At 32.3% G+C, this 20,196-nt stretch overlaps 4 protein-coding genes across 11 annotated transcripts; 2 read left to right on the forward strand and 2 right to left on the reverse strand.

Moving 5' to 3' along the window:
- Positions 1 to 129: 129 nt before the first annotated feature.
- On the reverse strand, positions 130 to 1,225 carry Naa20A (N-alpha-acetyltransferase 20 A). Of its 2 annotated transcripts, none has more exons than XM_066727819.1 (6): positions 1,036 to 1,225; positions 927 to 951; positions 763 to 853; positions 561 to 690; positions 363 to 499; positions 130 to 284 (listed from the first exon to the last, which is right to left on the reverse strand). In XM_066727819.1, the coding sequence occupies exons 1-6, from the start codon at positions 1,086 to 1,088 to the stop codon at positions 199 to 201; spliced, it is 522 nt and encodes a 173-aa protein (XP_066583916.1). In that variant the 5' UTR covers positions 1,089 to 1,225; the 3' UTR covers positions 130 to 198. The 2 variants fall into 2 exon arrangements, with proteins under 2 accessions (XP_066583916.1, XP_066583915.1); XM_066727818.1 differs by having other exon boundaries at positions 927 to 965; positions 1,032 to 1,225.
- Positions 1,226 to 2,403: 1,178 nt separating this feature from the next.
- LOC136773879 (acyl-CoA:lysophosphatidylglycerol acyltransferase 1-like) lies at positions 2,404 to 7,140 on the reverse strand. The gene is made up of 6 exons (XM_066727814.1): positions 6,403 to 7,140; positions 5,123 to 5,340; positions 4,845 to 5,059; positions 4,458 to 4,728; positions 4,236 to 4,387; positions 2,404 to 4,133 (listed from the first exon to the last, which is right to left on the reverse strand). Exons 1-6 carry the CDS (start codon positions 6,438 to 6,440, stop codon positions 3,897 to 3,899), a joined length of 1,131 nt encoding a protein of 376 aa, XP_066583911.1. The 5' UTR covers positions 6,441 to 7,140; the 3' UTR covers positions 2,404 to 3,896.
- A 193-nt stretch (positions 7,141 to 7,333) lies between these two features.
- On the forward strand, positions 7,334 to 10,141 carry ifc (delta4-sphingolipid-FADS-like protein ifc). 3 transcript variants are annotated; one of them, XM_066727817.1, is made up of 6 exons: positions 7,334 to 7,378; positions 8,024 to 8,111; positions 8,392 to 8,568; positions 8,636 to 8,775; positions 8,862 to 9,287; positions 9,375 to 10,141. In XM_066727817.1, exons 2-6 carry the CDS (start codon positions 8,030 to 8,032, stop codon positions 9,510 to 9,512), a joined length of 963 nt encoding a protein of 320 aa, XP_066583914.1. In that variant the 5' UTR covers positions 7,334 to 7,378; positions 8,024 to 8,029; the 3' UTR covers positions 9,513 to 10,141. The 3 variants fall into 3 exon arrangements, with proteins under 3 accessions (XP_066583914.1, XP_066583913.1, XP_066583912.1); XM_066727816.1 differs by lacking the exon at positions 7,334 to 7,378 and adding an exon at positions 7,724 to 7,929; XM_066727815.1 differs by lacking the exon at positions 7,334 to 7,378 and having other exon boundaries at positions 7,726 to 8,111.
- Positions 10,142 to 11,301: 1,160 nt separating this feature from the next.
- Positions 11,302 to 20,155, forward strand: LOC136773876 (uncharacterized). 5 transcript variants are annotated; one of them, XM_066727806.1, is made up of 11 exons: positions 11,302 to 12,388; positions 13,660 to 13,740; positions 14,426 to 14,715; positions 17,013 to 17,223; positions 17,313 to 17,590; positions 17,683 to 17,806; positions 17,917 to 18,137; positions 18,213 to 18,399; positions 18,500 to 18,715; positions 19,397 to 19,615; positions 19,705 to 20,155. In XM_066727806.1, the coding sequence occupies exons 2-11, from the start codon at positions 13,668 to 13,670 to the stop codon at positions 20,058 to 20,060; spliced, it is 2,175 nt and encodes a 724-aa protein (XP_066583903.1). In that variant the 5' UTR covers positions 11,302 to 12,388; positions 13,660 to 13,667; the 3' UTR covers positions 20,061 to 20,155. The 5 variants fall into 5 exon arrangements, with proteins under 5 accessions (XP_066583903.1, XP_066583905.1, XP_066583907.1 ...); XM_066727808.1 differs by lacking the exon at positions 18,500 to 18,715; XM_066727810.1 differs by lacking the exon at positions 14,426 to 14,715.
- The last annotated feature ends 41 nt before the right edge of the window (positions 20,156 to 20,196 follow it).

The raw sequence follows: 20,196 nt of genomic DNA on the forward strand, positions 1-20,196 counted from the left end.
CGAGAGATAACGGTCAATGTTAAAAGGAGAGAGAGAGAGAGAGAGAGAGAGAGGATTTTGAAAATGAAAGGATTAATGTGGAGCTTAATTGGAGTTGTAATTGAAAATAAAAACGCGATTAGTATAAAATATAAAATACTAAAGGTATTTACTATTCAATGTAGGTTCATAATATTATTAAATACTTTTGATATAAAATCAATCAATTTCCTCCAATCTTACAGGATGGGTTAACGGAATTACGGATTTTCCATGTATATCCCTTGACAATGCTTTCCTCATATCTGTTAAATAAATTTAAATAAGACTTAATTTTTTACTTAAGTTTACAAAAAAGTTATAAATTTGCAAAAAAAATTTACCATATGCATCCTCATCTGGATCACCACTATAATATTCTAAAACAGTCCTATAAACTATATACCCCAATTGCTGATACATTTTGATTGCAACTTTGTTGCTAACCCTCACAAAAAGGTCAACAAAATAAGTTTGTTTTCTGCAAAAAATTAAATAAATAGTTAAGAAATATCTCTTTTTCTCCTTTATGTAATATATACTTTTCTGAAACATCTTCCAAGAATTTTATTAATCTGGCAGCCAGCCCAAGTCTCCTATAATCAGGTGAGACAGTAAGTGCAGTTACATGGCCATGCCAATTTTCTCCAAGTCCTTCTGCTTTTCCCATGACTGAAAGGAATGGTCAGTTTAGATGTATAATTTCTCTGAAAGATCAGCATTTAAAATTTCTAACTTGCTTACTATAGCCCATTATTTCACCACTCGGTGATTCAGCTACTTGAAAATATTCTGGCCAATGAGCCAAATAATGCATATAAAATGATAATCCATACTAGATTTGTTATTAAAGAAAAATCAAAATATCCTATTTATAAACTTTCAGAGATTAATAATAAAAAGGATACAGTTTCTGTCAGAGGATCCAAATTTCTGAAATTAAAAATCTGATTGTAATATAACATTATTATCTTTATCATAGGTTAGGATTTAGTAAATTATCAAAAACTCACATACATGTTATTAAATTTAAATAAATCATTGCAGGTAAATGGTCGTAACGTCGTCATGTTTAATTTTTTTTGGTAGGTATTCAGATGACAGATTTAATTGAATAATAAGGGCCGTATTTATAATCACCACTCATTCACCTCAGGCCTCGGTCAGAGTGCCACAAAGTACACTGTACTGAACAGACAGAAGCAGACTAAGCAGAGTCATCAGTCAACAGAGTGGCTCAGAACTCAAGAGGGCAGATTCAGGCTGTCTCAGAAAGTCAGCACTCAGCGGAAAGTTTAGTTAGACTTGAATTTGACTTACTTGAGAGACCCTCAATTTAAGTCTCAAAATTCGAGTTTTCTTAAAAATCAAGTGAAGTTAATAACGATAATAACCATTAATTGAGTTTACAATCTACACTACGAAAGCGCTTTTAAATGCAGCATTATTCAGGATCATCAGGGAGCTGAGGTGCGAGCGGATTGTTTATTAACATACATAAATACATACCCGCTGGCCGCTTGTACTACAATCTCTAATTAGCTTATTCGTGAAATAATCTAATTATAATAATTTTTCAGAACTATTAGTAAAAAAGGATAAAAATGTCAAAACAAGGGAAAAATTATTAAAAATTTTTAATCATTTTTATTAAAAGTTATGATATGAAAAACAACAATATAAGCAAGTAGTATTTTGTCTATCAATTTCCAGAGCCAAACTTTAATAAAAATCTTCCTTTCAATTAGCTTTATTATGAACATCAATGTGTCCTCAGTAATGGAACTATTTTTTATCACATTCATTCATTGTGGAGTGTAAATTGCACAGTAATTACTTTTGTGCAACATATTACGATCAACTTTAACTGATCGACAACTGCAATATCCTTGATTGTAACAACTAGATCAAGACTAGCTGCACAGAAACTTATTTTAATTTACCACAAAGTGTATATAAAACTTCATTTATCTGTGTAACTGTAAGAGATTTCAATATTCTGCATGTTTTTATGTATCTAAATAAAAAATAGGTGTATAAGGTCCTATTAAAAAATTTGATCTCTTGTGTTTATATAAATAAATGAATTTTTATGTCTATACTCTGAAACAAGTTAAAAATAAGATCCGGTGTAAGTTATCATACAAAAGTATCATTGATGAAAACATCTACATTGTGGCATTGTGCAAAAATAGCAATGTATTCCTCACTAAATACTTTAAATTTATTAGATCACTGTGCAAAAGTCACAATTATTATTTCTATGAGACTATAGTTTAATTTAGAAAATTAGCTTTGCATCAAGCTCTGTAGTCCATAGATGATAAGGATCCTTCTTTAGATATGTACATATACTGGTCATTGCAATATTAAATGCAAAAAAAATGCAATCACATAGTGACTTTATCATATGCGAAAATTATACAGTAAAACAATTTGATTTTTGTAAAACAAAACAAGAAAAATGAGTGCTGCATACAAAGTATTATTATATAAGTTAAAAAAGCCCTACAGACTTGCATTATTTCACCTTTAGATTGACACATCATTTTCAAATAAATATCTATCATTTTAAACACATACTTTTCAATAATCACTCACTGTGCTGCAACCATACTCGGCCATCTTTTACAAGACAAAGAAAATTTAAAGACTTCTAGTATTGTATTTGAGTGAGGCAGCATTTAGAGCAATGTTGCAAAGCTTATCAATTAAATAGTCAGGCAGTTTATCTACTATGATATCATACAAAAGTGTCAATCTTACATATAATAAAAGATAGGCTTTTAAACTATTATAAAATTTTATGTGTAATATTTATAGTTGTATATACAAACAGTAAAACTGTCCGCAGGAGCAAGGCACAAATTACTTAAGAATGCTTTTGTTTATTATTAAATATATCAATGTTCAGATCTAATGGAGAAGTTTCCATGAGATTGTGGCTTTTCCTGTACAAATGGTTTCTTTTTTGGTTGCCTGTCTTTAAACAAGCAGTCACTTTTATGAAACCCTTAAATTTTAGAATACATTATAAAACCTAATCTTGTATAACAGTTTACAAAGTGAAAAATACCATCTTTCTCCTACGACATTGTGTATTATATATATATATATATGTGTGTTTATAAAATGAATTTTCTGAAAGTTTAGTCCTTTGCATGACATAAAAAATATCTCATTCATCATATTATGCAATTATGCCTTATGAAATACTGGTTTTTATATTATAACAAATTGTATTATAAAACATGCATGCAGGACATAATAATAAATTCTTAAGAAAATGCTAAGTCCTCAAGACAAGTGCAATACATCCACGCAATTGTGAATAATACAGAATTATAAAACAATACCTTCCGTGTTAATGAAACACCTGAATCTATCTACATAATGTGTTATACATTTTGCAATCAATTCAGCATATGGCTTTTAAATCGATCAACTGTTATAAATGTTCTAGCTAAAGTGTTAACGCATTTGTGACAATGCTTAGTTTGAAATGTTCTTCCTGTTAGATGATTTCAGTGTAACATTTCAATTATCTTATATTATTTACTATAATCGACTAATTTCAATCGCGGAGACTTATTCAGTTATTGGTTTAACGATTTCCCATTTTAGAAAATCTTCCGCGACGATAAAGTAATATCATGTGAATTGTGTCTTGGCAAGTACAACAAAGAATAACAATAAACTGTACAATTTGCTGAATACTTATTTGCCCAATAATAAACCAAACAGCAGTAAGAAATATTTCTAATTCTTTTATATTCGTTTGTTAATCCATGATAAATGAATTTCAAATCAAGAACATTTCATTCATAGATTATTGAGCTTAGTATTTCAGATTTTACTTGGATAATGTATACTGTACTTTACCAAAAGCAGGATAATACATATGCAAACATATTGTAATGAATATAGCTAGATGTTATGAAGAATAAATGAAGGACTAGGAATCGCAAAGGATCTTGATGTATTTTTGAGCCTTCACTGACTGGACCTTGATCTCCGAGGAATGATCCATGTTTATAAAAGTTATCCAGCATAGTCTCCTTTTCCGCCCATCTATCGAAAAGCCATTTCGATAAGAGCTCAGGCTCACGTGGTACCTAAACGCGAATGCGTGAAAAGAAAAAACGCATTACTGATAATAAATTTAGATAAAACGTACACAAAAGGCATTGGCTGATAAAATAATAAAAATAACATACTACTGAGCTTGGAAAAATTCTATAGAATAAGACAGTTTCACATGGCGGTCTTGAACCAGTTATTATTGTTGGCAAATCAATAGGTTTGCCTTGAGGATAAGCTATAGTAATATCTAGAACCCAACTAATTTCTGGCTTAGCTACCGTTATATCTGTAAATAATATTCTATAACAGTGAAGGAAGAAAGTTAATTAGATTAAATATAAAACAAGAGATTTTACCTGATCTACTGTCATACTGATTATCACTTATGCATTCTTCTTTTGGACCAATGGTATCAAAAATGGTTTGCATTGCTCCTACTCTAGGTAAAGAAACATTTTCTAAAATTGGCAAATTATTTTTCTTTGCATATTTCTGCGAAGTTTCCCTTCTCTTACACAAGAAACCTCCTTCTGGAAATAGTACCATCCATTTTCTATTTAATGGGATGTAGAATTCTGTCAAATGTCTCTCCAATTGTTTTAGACTTTCCTCCCTTTTTTTACGGCCCTATTATATTTATTAAAATTAGTACACATTAAAATCATAACAAAAATTAAAATTATTTCAATATTTACTTTAATTTATTGAAGAGTCTGATGTTTCAATTTTAAAATGATACTTACTGATACAATAAAAAAGTCATGGTGCAGAATAGAGACTATGCCAAAATTAGTAAATTTAAATATTCTGTCCATTATCCACATTAAATTTGGTAATACGTTTGGTTTAGCATTGAATGTTGTCATTAAAATTGGAACATCTCCAGTACTTTGATGATTGGCTATAACTAAAGTTCTCTCGCTAATGATTTTCTGAATATCATCTCCTTGCTCTATTACTGAAAAACCATTTTCCATTATTACCAAATTTTGCACATATTGAATAATACAACAATACATACTGTCATAGCCAGCTGACCAACTCCACATGGAAACCATAGCCAAGAGCCAATGGAAAAAGAGACCCTCTATCCGCCAGTACACTTGAGGTTGATACACTTTTACCGGGAATAATAAGGTCATCCATACTACATATGTTGGTATACAATATACATTATTTAGTATTACAAATGCTGTCCTAGCAATACATTTTATGAATGTCATAAGTTTTGTAATTATTCTGCAAAATAAAGTGAGAACAAAATATAATAACATTTATATAAAGAAGTTTAAATTTTTCTTTCATTGTGTTTGATAAAGCATTAAATATTGTTGAATTATTAGTCATTCTTAAACATACTATATCCTAGTACTCAAAAAACCTATGTAAAATACATTGAAGCAAATGTGTAGTTATAATTCACAATAGATTTTACAAGGTGATTTAAATTGTCATATTATAATAATAATTTAAAATTGGACTTTACACAGAAATATTTGTTAAGAAAATTCAAGCATCTTATTTTGCTAATTCTTTTTCCAAACCAATTTCCAAAGTTCATTAAAGATAATTTCAAAAGCAGCAGAACATCATACATGTTTATGCTAATTAAGATCTCATGACACTGCAGTAAAAAATATAATTAATATCAATTGATTATTTTATTCATCATACATATCTTTAAATAGAATACAAGAATAATATATTTATAAATATTAACAGATAGCTCAGATAAATTATAGTATAGAGAAATGTATAGAGTAATAATGAATTATATATAATAATTTACGATGTACTAACCATTATTATGTATTATTACTAACCTAACGTGAGTCATTTAGAAGTAGATGACTGTTAAATAATTATCTGGAAGATGAGACACAGTCTTAACGGAGTTAATAGCGAGCAAACTTTTTAATGATAGTTAGGACAGATATGTTAGAATAAAAGAAAAATCTTAAACGTCAATGGATATGTCAGTGAAATAACCGGCACTCGCATATTACAAACGGAGTAATTTGTAGGTTAAGAAAACATAATTTGTTCTCTAAAAGGTATTTTTAAAGATTACGAAAACTAGGTTGAGGGATGGTAGGACAACCGGCACGTTAAAGTCTCACCTTTGGATATTTGAAATAATTTGAAGGTTAAGGGATGTATTTTGATTTCAAAAGAGAATTGTTTTAAAGAATGTCAGAAATGGTCGTGAGTTCGGGGTAAAGGCCGAAAATGGTACGCATGTTAAAGGAGGCTGGGAATAGGAATAAATAAAATAAATCAGAAAATTAAGAAAAAATTTACCTGGCCGAAGCTGATGCACCAGAGGAAGGCTCAGTCATTTTTGAAATGTGCTAGGAACTGCACGAAATCGACTAAATTTCATCCACTTTTTCTTCAACATATCATTTCTTCGTTCACAACTTATATAATAAGAGGATTCATTATCTCAAATGACACACGAGGGCTAGCTGTCTATTTACACGAGATGTACGAGATGCTCGTCCTCTCACACCAGTCTTACCGAAACCGATCACAGGAATACACAGTACACATGCACGCTACGCACCACAGCACAGCACCACACAGATTTTCCCAAAAGGAAATTTGTTCTTTTTCCACGCTACTCACATGCGCAAAAAAGAGAAACTCAGTGGAATGATAGGGATAGAGCGTGCAAAAAAGAGAGAGAGAGAGAGAGAGAGAAAATTTTCGCTCACCGCCTGATGAGATAGGGAAGTTTTCTCCTTTTTTCCTAGACCAATAGGGATATTATCGTTTCTCCAATTTAAGGGAAGGGGAATAAGAAACAAAAATTTGTCAATTTGTTTTGTCAAAAGTTTCAATTCCTTTACAGTTTTTGACTTTTGGTAAAACGCAATTTCTTTCTTCTCATCCCTCCTCTTTATTCTTTCTGTGAATTATATGTACCACTAAAATTTTTTCCTCGCAAAATTCAATAGTATAATTTTTCTATTACAATACTAAGCACATTCTGCACATTCCAAACTTTTACTAAAAAATGTAATGCCAAAACCAACTGAATTAGTCGCGATTCTTCTTAATTCATATTCCCCCCTCCCTACCCTTCCTTCTCGGGCTCTTTCTCCCTTTCCTCTCTCTTCTTTTGTCAAAAGAAAGAAAGAAAGAAAGAGAGAGAGAGAGAGAGAGAGAGAGAGAGAGAGAGAGAGAGAGGAAATTAAGATAAGAAATAAACACAAATCACGTGAAAAGTACTCTGAAAAATCGTTGGTAAATCATTAATTGAGCACAGCATCGGGTAATTATTTTATCCTTATCGTTACGGAAAATACTATAATGTCATAATACTTCAATATTTGGCATTTTTTTATATTTTTCTATAATAGCTTTGTATTATTTAGTGCATAAACTTTAAGCAATGTTCTCAAATTATTTTTCCATTACATAAATTAAATTTTATTCCAACAAGGCTTTAGATTATTAGTCAATGAATAATAAAAATAAATCGTGCAATTAGAATTATCAACCTTGCCATTTTTATCCTTGGCATTAAGCAAGGACGGGATTTATCTTGTCCAATGATATGTTGCCAGCTGTGACTTGTCAGACGATTTGTATAGTGTATGTGTGCGATTATATCATTTATATCCTTATCCTTATCAGATGGAATAGTTCTGATTGGTTCTGCCCTAGGGCCTTAGTCACTTTTGGCGCTTTGGGCTGTGTCTCTGGAGTTCTAGACTTCTGAACTCTGGTATCACTGTTATCTTAGTATTAGTGATTAGTGTATAGTAACTGACAGAGAAATTCCTTACATTTAGGTGGTGTAAGAGTGTAAGAAGAAAATAGGTTAGATTAGTCGCCTGAGTTGGAGCTGGTTGAGCATGGCGTAGTTTACCTTGCTTAAACTTCCCTGCTGATTATTTTTTTAATATAATTTTAGAGAAAAATGGGCCAACATGTATCAAGAAATGATTTCGAATGGGTCTATACGGAAGAGCCGCATGCATCCAGACGAAAACTGATTTTGGGTAATTAAAACAGTAATAGTGTTTACGCGCGTGATTATGTATAATTGTTATCCTTGCTACTCCAAAAGATAAGCGTTTTTTCTACTTCCTCCAGAGAAACTAATTAATTTCATGATAAATTATTCAAAACTCTTTTATGCCAAGAAATAATATTAATTTCCTTTTTCAAATAAACATGAGCAATAACCAATTTGCTCCAAAAATATAATTTCCTAGCTTTGACAGATTTGTAAAGTTTTCATTGCTATGAGAAGTAATAAAGTGTATATTTCGTTTTCAGAGAAGTATCCACAAATAAAAAAATTATTTGGATATGATCCAAATTTTAAATGGGTAGTAACTGGAATGGTCACTGTGCAATTGTTATCAATGTTTGTTGTTAAAGATTTGAGTTACCCTGTTTTGTTCCTGATGGCATACTGCTTTGGTGGAGTTATTAATCATTCTCTCATGCTTGGTAAATATTTTAATTTCTATATTTTAGTGTTTTTTAATTAAAAAAATTAATATTAAATCAATTTTAGCCATACATGAAATATCTCATAATCTTGCTTTTGGACATGCAAGGCCAATGGCAAATAGATTATTCGGATTTTTTGCCAACTTGCCTTTGATAATTCCAGTTTCCATAAGTTTTAAGAAATATCATTTAGAGCATCATCGTGTAAGTAAAATCGATTAATATAAAAATATTTGAATATATAATCTAAGTTTCATATTAAATTCTCATTATTTTATCAAACATTTTAGTACCAAGGTGATGAAAAGTTGGATACAGACTTGCCAACTTATTTAGAAGCTAAATTATTTTGCACAACATTTGGAAAATTTGTTTGGTTGATGTTACAACCATTCTTTTATTCCTTCAGACCTCTTGCAACTTATCCAAAGAAGCCTACATATTTAGAATTCGTAAATTTATCTGTTCAATTAGTTTTTGATTGTATAGTATGGTACTTCTTTGGTGGTAAGATATTAGTTTATTTTATTGTTGGCTCTCTCATGGCAATGGGGGTTCACCCTGTAGCAGGGCATTTCATATCAGAACATTATATGTATAAAAAAGGATTTGAGACTTACAGCTATTATGGACCACTTAACTTGATAACTTTTAACGTTGGATATCACAATGAACATCACGATTTTCCAGCTGTTCCTGGCTCTAGGTTACCAGAGGTACTATAATATTTAAATTGTTTTTGTGAATAATTTGAAGATAATTATAATCATTATAAACGATTTATGTATAATAACTTCTTATAGGTAAAGCGAATAGCAGGAGAATTCTATGATAATTTGCCCCAACATAACTCCTGGGTCTCAGTTTTATATGATTTTGTTATGGATCCTGATATTGGCCCTTATGCAAGAATGAAGAGAAAGCACAGGGGTTTAGATTAAAATTTTTTATATTCTATTTAAAAAAGATATTATATATTAGAAACTACTCCAAAACATGAAACATGTCACATAATAGTTGAATTCAGTTTCAATAGTATTCAGTCCATTATTAAATCAATCGAAATGTGAAGTTCACTATTGCCTTTGAAATACTTTGAAATATTTTTTTAAAATATCTAGTCATAATCAATATTTAAATAAATTCCTTTAGTACAAGAGACTAATTGCATATTTGTGATTTACATTACGATATTTGAGAATTGTATTATATTGTATTTGAAGAAATTTTTTAAATACCTTCTTGAATATTGAAGTTTTTTACAAATTTCTTTATGGAAGTAAGGTATAAAAAATAATTTTGTACAAGCTACAAAAAAATGATACATTACATTTAACAGATCAATTGTATTTCCGTCACTCAATGGGAAGGTAAATTATTAATCAAATAGTATACTAAATATATTATACAGATAAGTTTACACTACAATTTTTAAGCTTCATTGCGCATCTACAGATGTTAATAGACTATTTTACTAATAATTATTATAGATAAAAGTTATTACTAAGGAAAAAGTGATTTTTATAATTCCATTTATAGGCAGTGTCAGAAATAAAGCAGTGCCGAAGTATTTGACTGATTATTGACTGTTACAACACTATATAAGTATATAATATACCTATATGTTCCAATTTACATAATAAGTTCATAAAATTGTTCCTTTGAACAATTTATCTATTATCAACGAATGTACAACGCAAGTGATTTATATGAGCAAATACAGATGTGATTATGAGGAAGAAGTTTTTCAGTTTACCTGATTTTTTTTTCCTAAAATTAATATAAAACTCATCATCAACTTGAATTTCGAAGCGGATAAAACGTGCGTTAATTCCAAAGTTTCGCGAGAGAAATTGCGAAGGTATTTATTTTCATGAATACTATAAAAAATTACTATATAGTACCATGTATTTTATAGTTTCCAAGATATGAAAGTAGTATCTTTTATTGACTCACAGTTCACATTCCATCAGGAGCTAACATTTATTATTTTAGATTTATAAGAAGCCAAATTCGCGTTAAAATTTGTGTACTTGATTTACACGTAGACTACTACTCTAAATATTATAATTGCTACAAACACTTATGAAGATACGGTGTAAAAATTTGACTCATCTACTACCTGTATTATCAAATAATGTTCGCCGCGGTTTAAAAAAATTGTGGAATATTTTAGTTGACGTTCCATTTAAAAGAATGCATTCATGTTTTGAATGACAAAAAAAAAAGAAATGATGAATTTATTCGAACCGTCAGAAGATTCTCATCAAGATTTATGCTTTGTATATTATATAGGAAGACGAGTGGTTGGTGTTTATTGAAAAAGCGAAAATGACCCCTATTTATGAGCAGAGAGAAAAAAAATGACTGATCGTTATTCCGCAGACAAAAAGTATCTCGTTGGCTATTATTACTGGTTCTTTTCTATTTAACTATGAATCAGACGATCTAGGAATATTACTCTAATAATGATTAATGAAAATATTAATAGTTCGGTCGATTAAAGTTTCGCGTACGAAATTTAAAATCTGCCATAGTCAGTTTGCTAATAAATTCCATTCAGCGTCATAAAAATAACAAAAACAAAAAAGCTTATCATTGTAAGCAACCAGAGTCGAGTCGTTAACCGCAAAAGGAATATCGAATAGCTCGTAATCCGCTTTGTCCATTTCTTTACACAATTTCAACGTCTATTACAGCTAGGTGGTGGAACCCGTTTAAATGGGGAAATCCAAACTCTGAGTTCTCCGCGTGCAAAAACTAAACGCAACATACTGTACCAGCTATACATAACCGATACTTATATTAGCAGAGTTTATATCGCTTCAACCAGGTAATTCATCGCTATCACTAATTAAAAAACAAATAATAAAAAAAGAACGCAAGGACTATAAATCCACACACACACACACACACACACACATGTATTGCAGTGTGAAGATCCATTGATGAAACAAGAATATAGGAATAGAAGTACAGTTGAGTAGCAATTATACACGTTCGAGGTAAGTGATTTCTTTTCAGAATAACGAAAGATATAATTGCAGATAATTTTTGCAACCGAGGCATCATCCCTGACGTCAGATCAGAGAAAGGCAATGCTATCCCGTCGCGAGTATTTTTATCCTTGTTTAGGCCGTTGACGTCACACTGCTGTATTTTCCTTGCTCATATAGGAAGGAAAAAAATAAAAATAGATAGAAAATAAAGTTAAGTGTTCGAATGGGGAATTCCTGAGGAGGAGGAATAAATGGATTTAAGCGGTGTTCGTCACCCAGGTGTTTCCAGTGTTGGCCAGGTGTCTCGAGTGCCCTCGAGTTAACTATAAACTCTTCTATTCTACTATATTGTATCGATCAAGAAGCTAGGGCCGCTTTAGGGGTGGTGAGACTGGGACTGGGACGGGACTAGTGGAATTGGCGCAAATTTTAAAAAATTCCAAAAAATTAGTGGAGTTTGATAGAGTGAAATTGCTAATGGTGCAAGTGGAATTGTTTTGCTGCATAAAAAGTAATTTCCCACACGAGCTTTATAAATATAATATGATATACCTATATAGCACATGTGCATGTAGCAACGAGCAGGGAAGTCAATTAACGAAAGTAGCCTATTATCAGGCGTTGAGAGACTGAAATTGACAGAAACTGGCAGGTGAAGCAAGACGACTCGCGATAGACGCGTGGGGCACGCATGACCTCCAGGAAATCTCCTCTTCAGCAAGGAAAGTAAGCACCGAGCTAGCAGAGTATTCGTTCAGTGCTTCGTAACACACGCTCACGCAGATTTCAGGACGATCACGGGATTCTTACGGAACCAGGTCGGTACCTACACTCCCTCATCTGCCGATATTTCTATATCTATTTCTACCATCACTCTTTCTTTTTCTTCGCGCGTTACCCTTAAACTCTTATTCACCCTCTTTTAATATTTTCCTTCGTCAATTCACTTTTTTTTCACGTACAAAAATCAAAACGTGCATTTTTTGCATTTTTTTTTCTTAATTATCTGGCAATATTTGTTCGAACCGTGATTTTTTATTACCACGGGGGAATCTTTGTGAACCACGTCGGTGTATGTATACCACCTTATCTATATAGATATTTGTTTATGTATATATATGTACTATTATCTACCTCTATTATCATTCTGCTTTTTTTTTATTACCTTTAAAATTCTTTTTTCTCCCTTCCAATCGCTCACTTCTATAATTCACACATTTCATTCTTTCTTACATAGAAAGGTAAATATGATTTTTTTTTGTATTTCTTTATCATCCGCCAGTATTTGTCCGAACAGTGATTTTTTTGGGACCACGTTGGAATACTTCTTTATTCCATAAATATTTATCTATGTATATATGTACTTTTTGCTACCTACATAATTACCAAACTACTTGTTTTACCACCTTTAAAATTTTTCTTTATCCTCTTTGAATTTCTTCCCTCTCGAATCAACACTTTCCTTCTCTTTTAACACAAAAACTTTGGCATTCATTTTTTTTTTATTTATTTATCATTTGGTAGCATTTATATTTTATTACCATGTAATTTAAGAGAGTGCAGTGCATATGGAACTGATCATTTCTCGCTTTAACGAACAATTTAAATTAATTGATCACGTGAGAACTATCCGGATTTTGATGATTAACATTTTGTTCCAAGAAAATGTTCCATTTATATAACTAATTCCTGCATAATCATCTTCAAGGATTCCTTATCTGTATATTGAAAAAGAGACGAGAAGTGATAAATTGACAATAAATATTTAACGATGATGCTCCAAATTTCCCAAATTGCTATTGAACGAAGAATTAAAATAAAACAGGCTTCGTACAGCAAATTAAAAATTATCGAGACTTGGAAATGAAGCGTAAAATTTAATTCTGATGTGGAGCAGTTTCCACATCAGTAGAGGAGCAATCTTAATCCATATATTAAAATCTGTTTACATTGGATAAAAGAAAGAGAAAAAAACTCAGAATTAGATCCTTATTATTAATAGCGAGAAAATGAAAAATTGTTATACAAATTTAAAAACAAACGAAATGCACATTTTGAACGACTACGATCGAATACTTTGTGTTTTCAGGGAACAAAATGAACCATTGGATCAAATCGGTCACCTTTTTTCTACAACTCCATCTACTGCTGCTGAGTATCTGTCATTCAGGTGAGAGAGTCTTTTCCCCTCTTTTGATTTTTTATTCCTCTCCACAAAGGCCGTTCCATTCATTCAAGGTCAGGCACAAAATTTGACCATTCCCCTGTAAACCAGTGGAATGAAAAAACAGTAGAAGCAGAAAAAACAGAGCTATTTTTGAGCAATCTCATGCAATAATAACAAGGACTTCCTTCAAAGAGGCACTCGGGCCTAGGAGATTTTCGTGTTTTGTAATTACTCGTAACATTCCGGTTTATACGGTGATGCAACAACGCGAAAGTTTGACTGCATGGATCTTCTCTTCTCCTTCGTCAGCTTTTTTCATTTTTTTTTTATTACGCGCGCCAATAAAACAATATTTTATTCAAAGAAAAATCTTAATTTGAATATGCACTGCAATTAAATATTCTTCTTATGCGCAGTCTTGATAAATATGTTATATTTGTGTGTGTGAATGACATCCACTTTAATTTTAATCAACTAAATTTAATTTCCTCTATGAAATATTTCTAAAACTTGTATGACTAAAACATTTTAATAGAAATATTCCAACCAAAATTTGTTTAAATCACATAATTATTTTAAACACATTATCCTTAAAAAATGTCATAGTCAGTGTTTTATATTTTCCAACTGATTTATCGGCAATTGGTAGCAAGTTAAATGATATTATGTGTTTTTTTTAATACGTTAGAAAAATTGATATCCCTGTCGAATCAGTTTGGCCTGAGTCCAATCGATGGAAAGTTGGCTGATGGAATCCAGTGGAAATATCATCCTTGCAGAAGGTCCTGCAAGGATGGTAGCCAGCCAATGGAGTGCTATTATACATTCAACGTCGAGTCTTATTACACTATGAGCAAGGCATGTTACGATTGTCCATTCAACGTCACCGACTGCTTCAGGCCTCACTGTATACCAGCGGATGGCGTAAAAAGATCCATCTTGGTTGTCAATCGACAACTACCTGGACCCCCCATTGAGGTAAACAGCCCCTCCCTCTCTCTCTCTCTCTCTCTCTGTTTAATGCATCTGTATATAAATGACACTTCACAACCAAAGCTTCATTAAAAATGTTCAATATAGCGCGCGATTCAGTTTTAAAATAGAAATTATTACTTTAAAAAATCAAAACTCGAATGTTCTCAATTTTTTAGAACGTTAATAGAATTAAAAGATACATCCTGGCTCTGTTCATTGATATGGTTGATATTTGTTTATTTCCAATACACCTTTAGACGATTTTATTGAAACTTATTAATTCAATATACTCGTTGGAACGTTTCTTTGTTTATAAAAACACACGTAAAAATAAGAAACTATTATTACTTATAAAAAAGGAAGCTAACTGAAAACTATCATTTCAATATTTTCCTTCTCGTAAAACATCTCAAGGTTAATAAGTACAAAAGTATATATTACGCAGATTCTAGCAAAAAAGAATTATTCTCGAAATCATTACTTATACTGCATAATTATTTCTCATTTATATAGCATACGCTTCGGTATATCTGAGCCAATTTTCCTCTTTACACACGATAGCCTCATTTGATTTGGTAATGACAACTGATATGTAGAATTCGATTAAAACTGAAGTAGTATTAGTTTCCACAGTGCAGACTTATGATATTGAATGATTTAGTGCCTTAGTAGGAATAAACGTAGAGATAGAAGAGTATAACGTATGAAGAGAACATTCCAGTAGAACTGAGATAACAGAGCTTCCCAGTAGATTATGATATTGGATCGTCAAGTGGAAATAGGAATAGAAGTAGAAAAATAGAAGATTAAGAAGATTAAGATTTCAGGAAAGCTGAATTAAAATCTTCCCATTGCATGCATTATCATACCGAATGATAAAATGGAAATAAGAGTGGATGCGGTAAAATATAAAAAGAAGAAGCGATTCCAGTAGAATATTGAAACATTAGCTTCGCCTAGATTATCCATGGTATACATTATATGAATATAGCAGTATAAAAGTGTGCAGTGTATAATAAATACGAGAAAATGAAGTGTAACAAGTGCAGTTGACGCGAGCACTGTCTAACTTGTCACGCATGAATTATCTGCTCGGTATCTGCCATTATCAATTGAGTTAACCATTTATGCACGCGAGATTATTGGTGTAGAGATAGAGGAGATGGCGTGTATTAGCGGGCGTTATTTTTCGCATTTTAATCATCCCTTCTTCGTGCTGTGCGTAAAGCTCCTCGTGCGATAAAAAGGATTAAACCTCAATCACAATAAAGCAATATCTGCGTAGGGTATCTGAGCTGAGAGGAAGCTATACGGTATATGGAGTCTGCATCTTGGTAATCTATAGCTCTTATATATATATACAATTGTTCAATTACATGGAGCTGTAATGCAACAAGTATTTCATGGTAAAATAAGAGTATAATTGAGCTGCTAATTTTTTTAAATGATTTCATCGTAAGATTATACAATAATAATTTTACTGCTAATTATTTTAATGAGAGTAACCGATCGACAATGCATGGTAATCGTGGTTTTTCAATGCATCTTTGCGCGCGCGTGTTTGGCCTTGCCGGCCGGCGTTTCGCGGTGGGAGACCGGCAGGAGGCCGCACATCATCCATAAACTCACTCCTTTTCTTGCAGTTACGTGTCAATGGCCTACAATGCTTCAAAGACTCGAAGCATGCATGCATGTTCAAACAAGAGAGCTAGAAATGCTAGAAACGTTTATCTTTATCATAGATGGATGAGATGGTAAGAGGTATATAGACGTACACACACACACATGTGCGATTTATGCAGTCACTCTTACCATTTGAAAATTCAATGGCCAAGATAAATCCTCTTTCTTTAGATCAGCAATCAACTATTTACAATACCTATGCATAGTATATGTATAGGTATATGCATGCATGCATCATGCATACAAACGTTCGATTCTATATGTATATATTATATATTTACGAATAAACTTATCGTAGTTCTTAAATTATTGAAAAGCTTTCGATCGTCTGATGAAATTGATTAAATTTCATCAAACGATATTTTTCTCTCATGGGCACATTGTTTAGTTCTACTTTGATAATTCCTGAAATATTCTTAATGGTTACATTTCTCAAAGTCTTAATTATTAATCTATATGAATTTAACAGTTTTCTTCGGTATAATGAATCTGATAAAAAAACTTAAATTTCCACCTGCCATTTATTACGGATGCATCGTTCCTAATTCTATATACAGTTTCATGATTCATTGGATATTTTTAATGAATAATTCATTCCACGAGTGTAAAATTTACAGGTGTGCCAGGGAGACAAGATAATAGTGGACGTGATTAATTTATTGGCATCCGAAAGCACAACGATGCACTGGCATGGCCAACATCAAAAGGAGACCCCGTACATGGATGGGGTGCCGTTTGTTTCACAATGTCCAATTTCACCTGGAACCTCTTTTAGATACGAGTTTCACGCCACTGAGTCTGGAACTCATTTTTGGCACTCGCATTCAGGTGAGACAAATAATTGAATATTGTATTGAATTACCTCTTCCAAAACTCATCGATCGATTTGCATTAAATCACACACATTAAATTTCTAGGATTACAAAGAGGCGATGGATTATTTGGACCGCTAATAGTTCGATCTCCACCAGGAAAGGATTATCACAACGATATATATGACATCGACGAGCACACAGTATTAATTTTCGATTGGGCCCATAAAATGGGTACCGACATGTTTCTGGCCCATCATCATGCCGATGGCGATAACAAGGCTCCAAATATTCTTATCAATGGCCTGGGACGTTACAAGTCGATTACCAAGGAAAACAACGTCACCGAAAATATACCATACTCCACCTTCCTCGTAAAAAAGGTATATATATATATATATATATATAACATTCGTGCGCACTGCAAGTATCAAATTTACTTAAAATGAAGGAATTTAAATTGCCAAACTTTTAGAACCTCAGGTACAGATTTAGACTGATCAATGCTGAATTTCTCAACTGCCCAATAGAGATTTCTATTGATAATCACACTTTGCAGTTGATAAGCTCGGACGGTAGAGATGTGGAAAGAGTCGAAGGTGAGAATAATTTTAGTATCAAGGGCGGAATAATCTTATACAAGAAAAATTATATAGTATATATAGGTAATTATTCCAAGATAAATAGAAAGATTATTGAAACTTTTCAGCCGACTCTTTCGTTAGCTACGCAGGCGAGAGATTCGATTTTATAGTGGAGGCCAATCAGCCAGTAGACAATTATTGGATAAGATTTCGAGGATTGATGGATTGTGACGAAAGATTTTTGAGTGCTCATCAAGCTGCCATTTTAAGGTACGAAGGAGCACCGGAACAGGATCCTCGAGCAAAAATCTTTTACAATTATAAACCAGAGAATATTACTGATATTGTAAGCTTTGGTTATTTCTCATTTTCAACGCATTTCCTTCTTCTTCTACTATTCATCTTTATCTTTCATTTTTAGAGAATAAATGCTTTGAACGAAGGAACCGAGACCAATAACAGTTTGAGTATCCCTTTGTTAAATGCTACTGATAATAATGATGAATCATATACCAAAGAAGCAGACTATCAATTTTACATCTCTTATGATTTCTACGATAAGGATAATTCTCACTTTCATCGTAAAAATATCTACAGTTTTTATCAAGGTATTGTAAATCATTTTTTTTTTTAAGTGAATTATGCATGCTATCTATCGTATATTAATTGATATTCTCTATTTTTGTAATAATTATTATACACATGCAGTGAAAGATAAAAGGCAGAGAGTTTTCACTCCTCAATTAAATCATATATCGAACAAACTGCCTCATTTCCCTTTATTTTCTCAAAGGGAGATGATCGATTCCAGTCAATTCTGCAATTCCAGCAGTGTAAAAGGTTGTAAAGATGAACATTGCTCGTGCACTCATGCACTTCAAATTAAATATGGAAGCATCGTGGAATTAATTCTTGTCGACGAAGGTACGTAACTGCATGATGCATACACTGGAAAGAAATAATTCACTCGACACAATTTTACGGGAAAAAAGTAATTTATTAAAGGGACCAGTGAATGATGGTAGATTGTGGGAATTTGTGAGCCCCGCTTTGAATCCCTTGCGCGCGCCGCGCTTATCAGTATAGGGAATGAGGCTTATGGTAGTATGTAGAGGCTAGAGGAGCCGTGAAATCCCACGATCTGCTGCCACATAATAAACATAATAATTCCTAAAAGCGTCAGCATCCTTTCTTCGACCATGTGTGCGAGGCAACAATTACAATATTGCTTTTGCAGAAAGCTACATTGTCGACTCGCGATTGACACATATACAATCATGGGGATTCGAGAAAAATCTCTTCCACTATAATGCCTTTCAATCCTATGCATATACTGCATGAGTTTGGGAGGTGTAATGAAACAGAGAATTTTCTTTCGAATTACCATCGCTGATCACACAATTCGATCACTATTTCACTCCATGTGTGCATGTGCGTGTGTGTGTGTGTGTGTGTGTCGAGTCAATCTGAGTTTCTACTAAGAGAGAGGAAAGAACACACTACCGATATTTTATCACGTTTTTGCCATATTAAGAAAAAATTAATAAAATTTTGCTGCATATTCTTCTGTATTGATATGGTCATTTTTTTGTTACGATTATATAGGAGTCACATATGATGCCAATCATCCGTTTCACCTTCATGGATACCAGTTTCGTGTGATAGCTATGGAGAGACTGGGAAGAAATGTGACTGTAGATGAGATAAAACGATTAGACGCAAAAGGTATGATCAAAAGAAAATTAAACCGAGCGCCATTAAAGGACACGGTAACCGTACCGGACGGTGGCTACACCATTATCAGATTTCACGCTGATAATCCAGGTAAATCTCAAATTATATATATCATTTATATTTTACTAGCTGTGCAAAGTTTATTTAACGGATCAATTAATTTGGATGAAACTTTGCAGGATACTGGCTATTCCACTGTCACATAGAATTTCATGCGGAAATCGGTATGTCCTTGGTCTTCAAGGTCGGGGATCACGAAGAGATGGTAGCGGTACCGAGGAATTTTCCAAAATGCGGTGATTACGCATCTGGAATAAGTTTGAACCATGTCACGGACTTACCAGTTGTACCTACCACCAAAAAATACGACCTGACCGAAAATGAGATTGACAGGAGATTCAAATTATCCATTGAGAAACTTTTGCCATTAATTTCTGAAGCATTGCACCATTCCTCATCGTCATCAAACATTTACACGCAATTTTATTTATGTTTTTCATGTTTTATTTTTATACTTTCTAATACTTATTTATAAACTGCAGACTGTACCTATGTTATAATGTCAAATATCTTAGTATTTTTGTAAACAAAAAATTGATATATTTTTAATAAAAGTGTATATAAATTTTCTCCATTCGACCCTTTTGTCTGCATTGAATTTCTAGTAATTA

The sequence above is a fragment of the Prorops nasuta genome, unplaced genomic scaffold, assembly GCF_024137725.1.
Source record: "Prorops nasuta isolate Cenicafe-Biocafe unplaced genomic scaffold, Cenicafe_Pnas_1.2 PNAS00005, whole genome shotgun sequence".
NCBI lineage: Eukaryota > Metazoa > Arthropoda > Insecta > Hymenoptera > Bethylidae > Prorops > Prorops nasuta.

Excerpts from the sequence above, each read along its gene's own strand:
- Naa20A (XM_066727818.1), bottom strand. The coding sequence starts at position 1,088 with ATGACGACGTTACGACCATTTACCTGCAATGATTTATTTAAATTTAAT. Across the intron at positions 500-560 it reads TTGGAAGATGTTTCAGAAAA|AAAACAAACTTATTTTGTTG; the intron begins GTATATATTACA and ends AATTTTTTGCAG. Across the intron at positions 285-362 it reads TCCAGATGAGGATGCATATG|ATATGAGGAAAGCATTGTCA; the intron begins GTAAATTTTTTT and ends TTTATTTAACAG.
- LOC136773879 (XM_066727814.1), bottom strand. The coding sequence starts at position 6,440 with ATGACTGAGCCTTCCTCTGGTGCATCAGCTTCGGCCAG. Across the intron at positions 5,341-6,402 it reads GGTGCATCAGCTTCGGCCAG|AATAATTACAAAACTTATGA; the intron begins GTAAATTTTTTC and ends TTTATTTTGCAG. Across the intron at positions 4,388-4,457 it reads TCAGTATGACAGTAGATCAG|ATATAACGGTAGCTAAGCCA; the intron begins GTAAAATCTCTT and ends TATTATTTACAG.
- ifc (XM_066727817.1), top strand. The coding sequence starts at position 8,030 with ATGGGCCAACATGTATCAAGAAATGATTTCGAATGGGTCTATACGGAA. Across the intron at positions 8,569-8,635 it reads TAATCATTCTCTCATGCTTG|CCATACATGAAATATCTCAT; the intron begins GTAAATATTTTA and ends AATCAATTTTAG. Across the intron at positions 9,288-9,374 it reads CTGGCTCTAGGTTACCAGAG|GTAAAGCGAATAGCAGGAGA; the intron begins GTACTATAATAT and ends AACTTCTTATAG.
- LOC136773876 (XM_066727806.1), top strand. The coding sequence starts at position 13,668 with ATGAACCATTGGATCAAATCGGTCACCTTTTTTCTACAACTCCATCTA. Across the intron at positions 17,591-17,682 it reads CCACCTTCCTCGTAAAAAAG|AACCTCAGGTACAGATTTAG; the intron begins GTATATATATAT and ends CCAAACTTTTAG. Across the intron at positions 17,807-17,916 it reads AGATGTGGAAAGAGTCGAAG|CCGACTCTTTCGTTAGCTAC; the intron begins GTGAGAATAATT and ends GAAACTTTTCAG.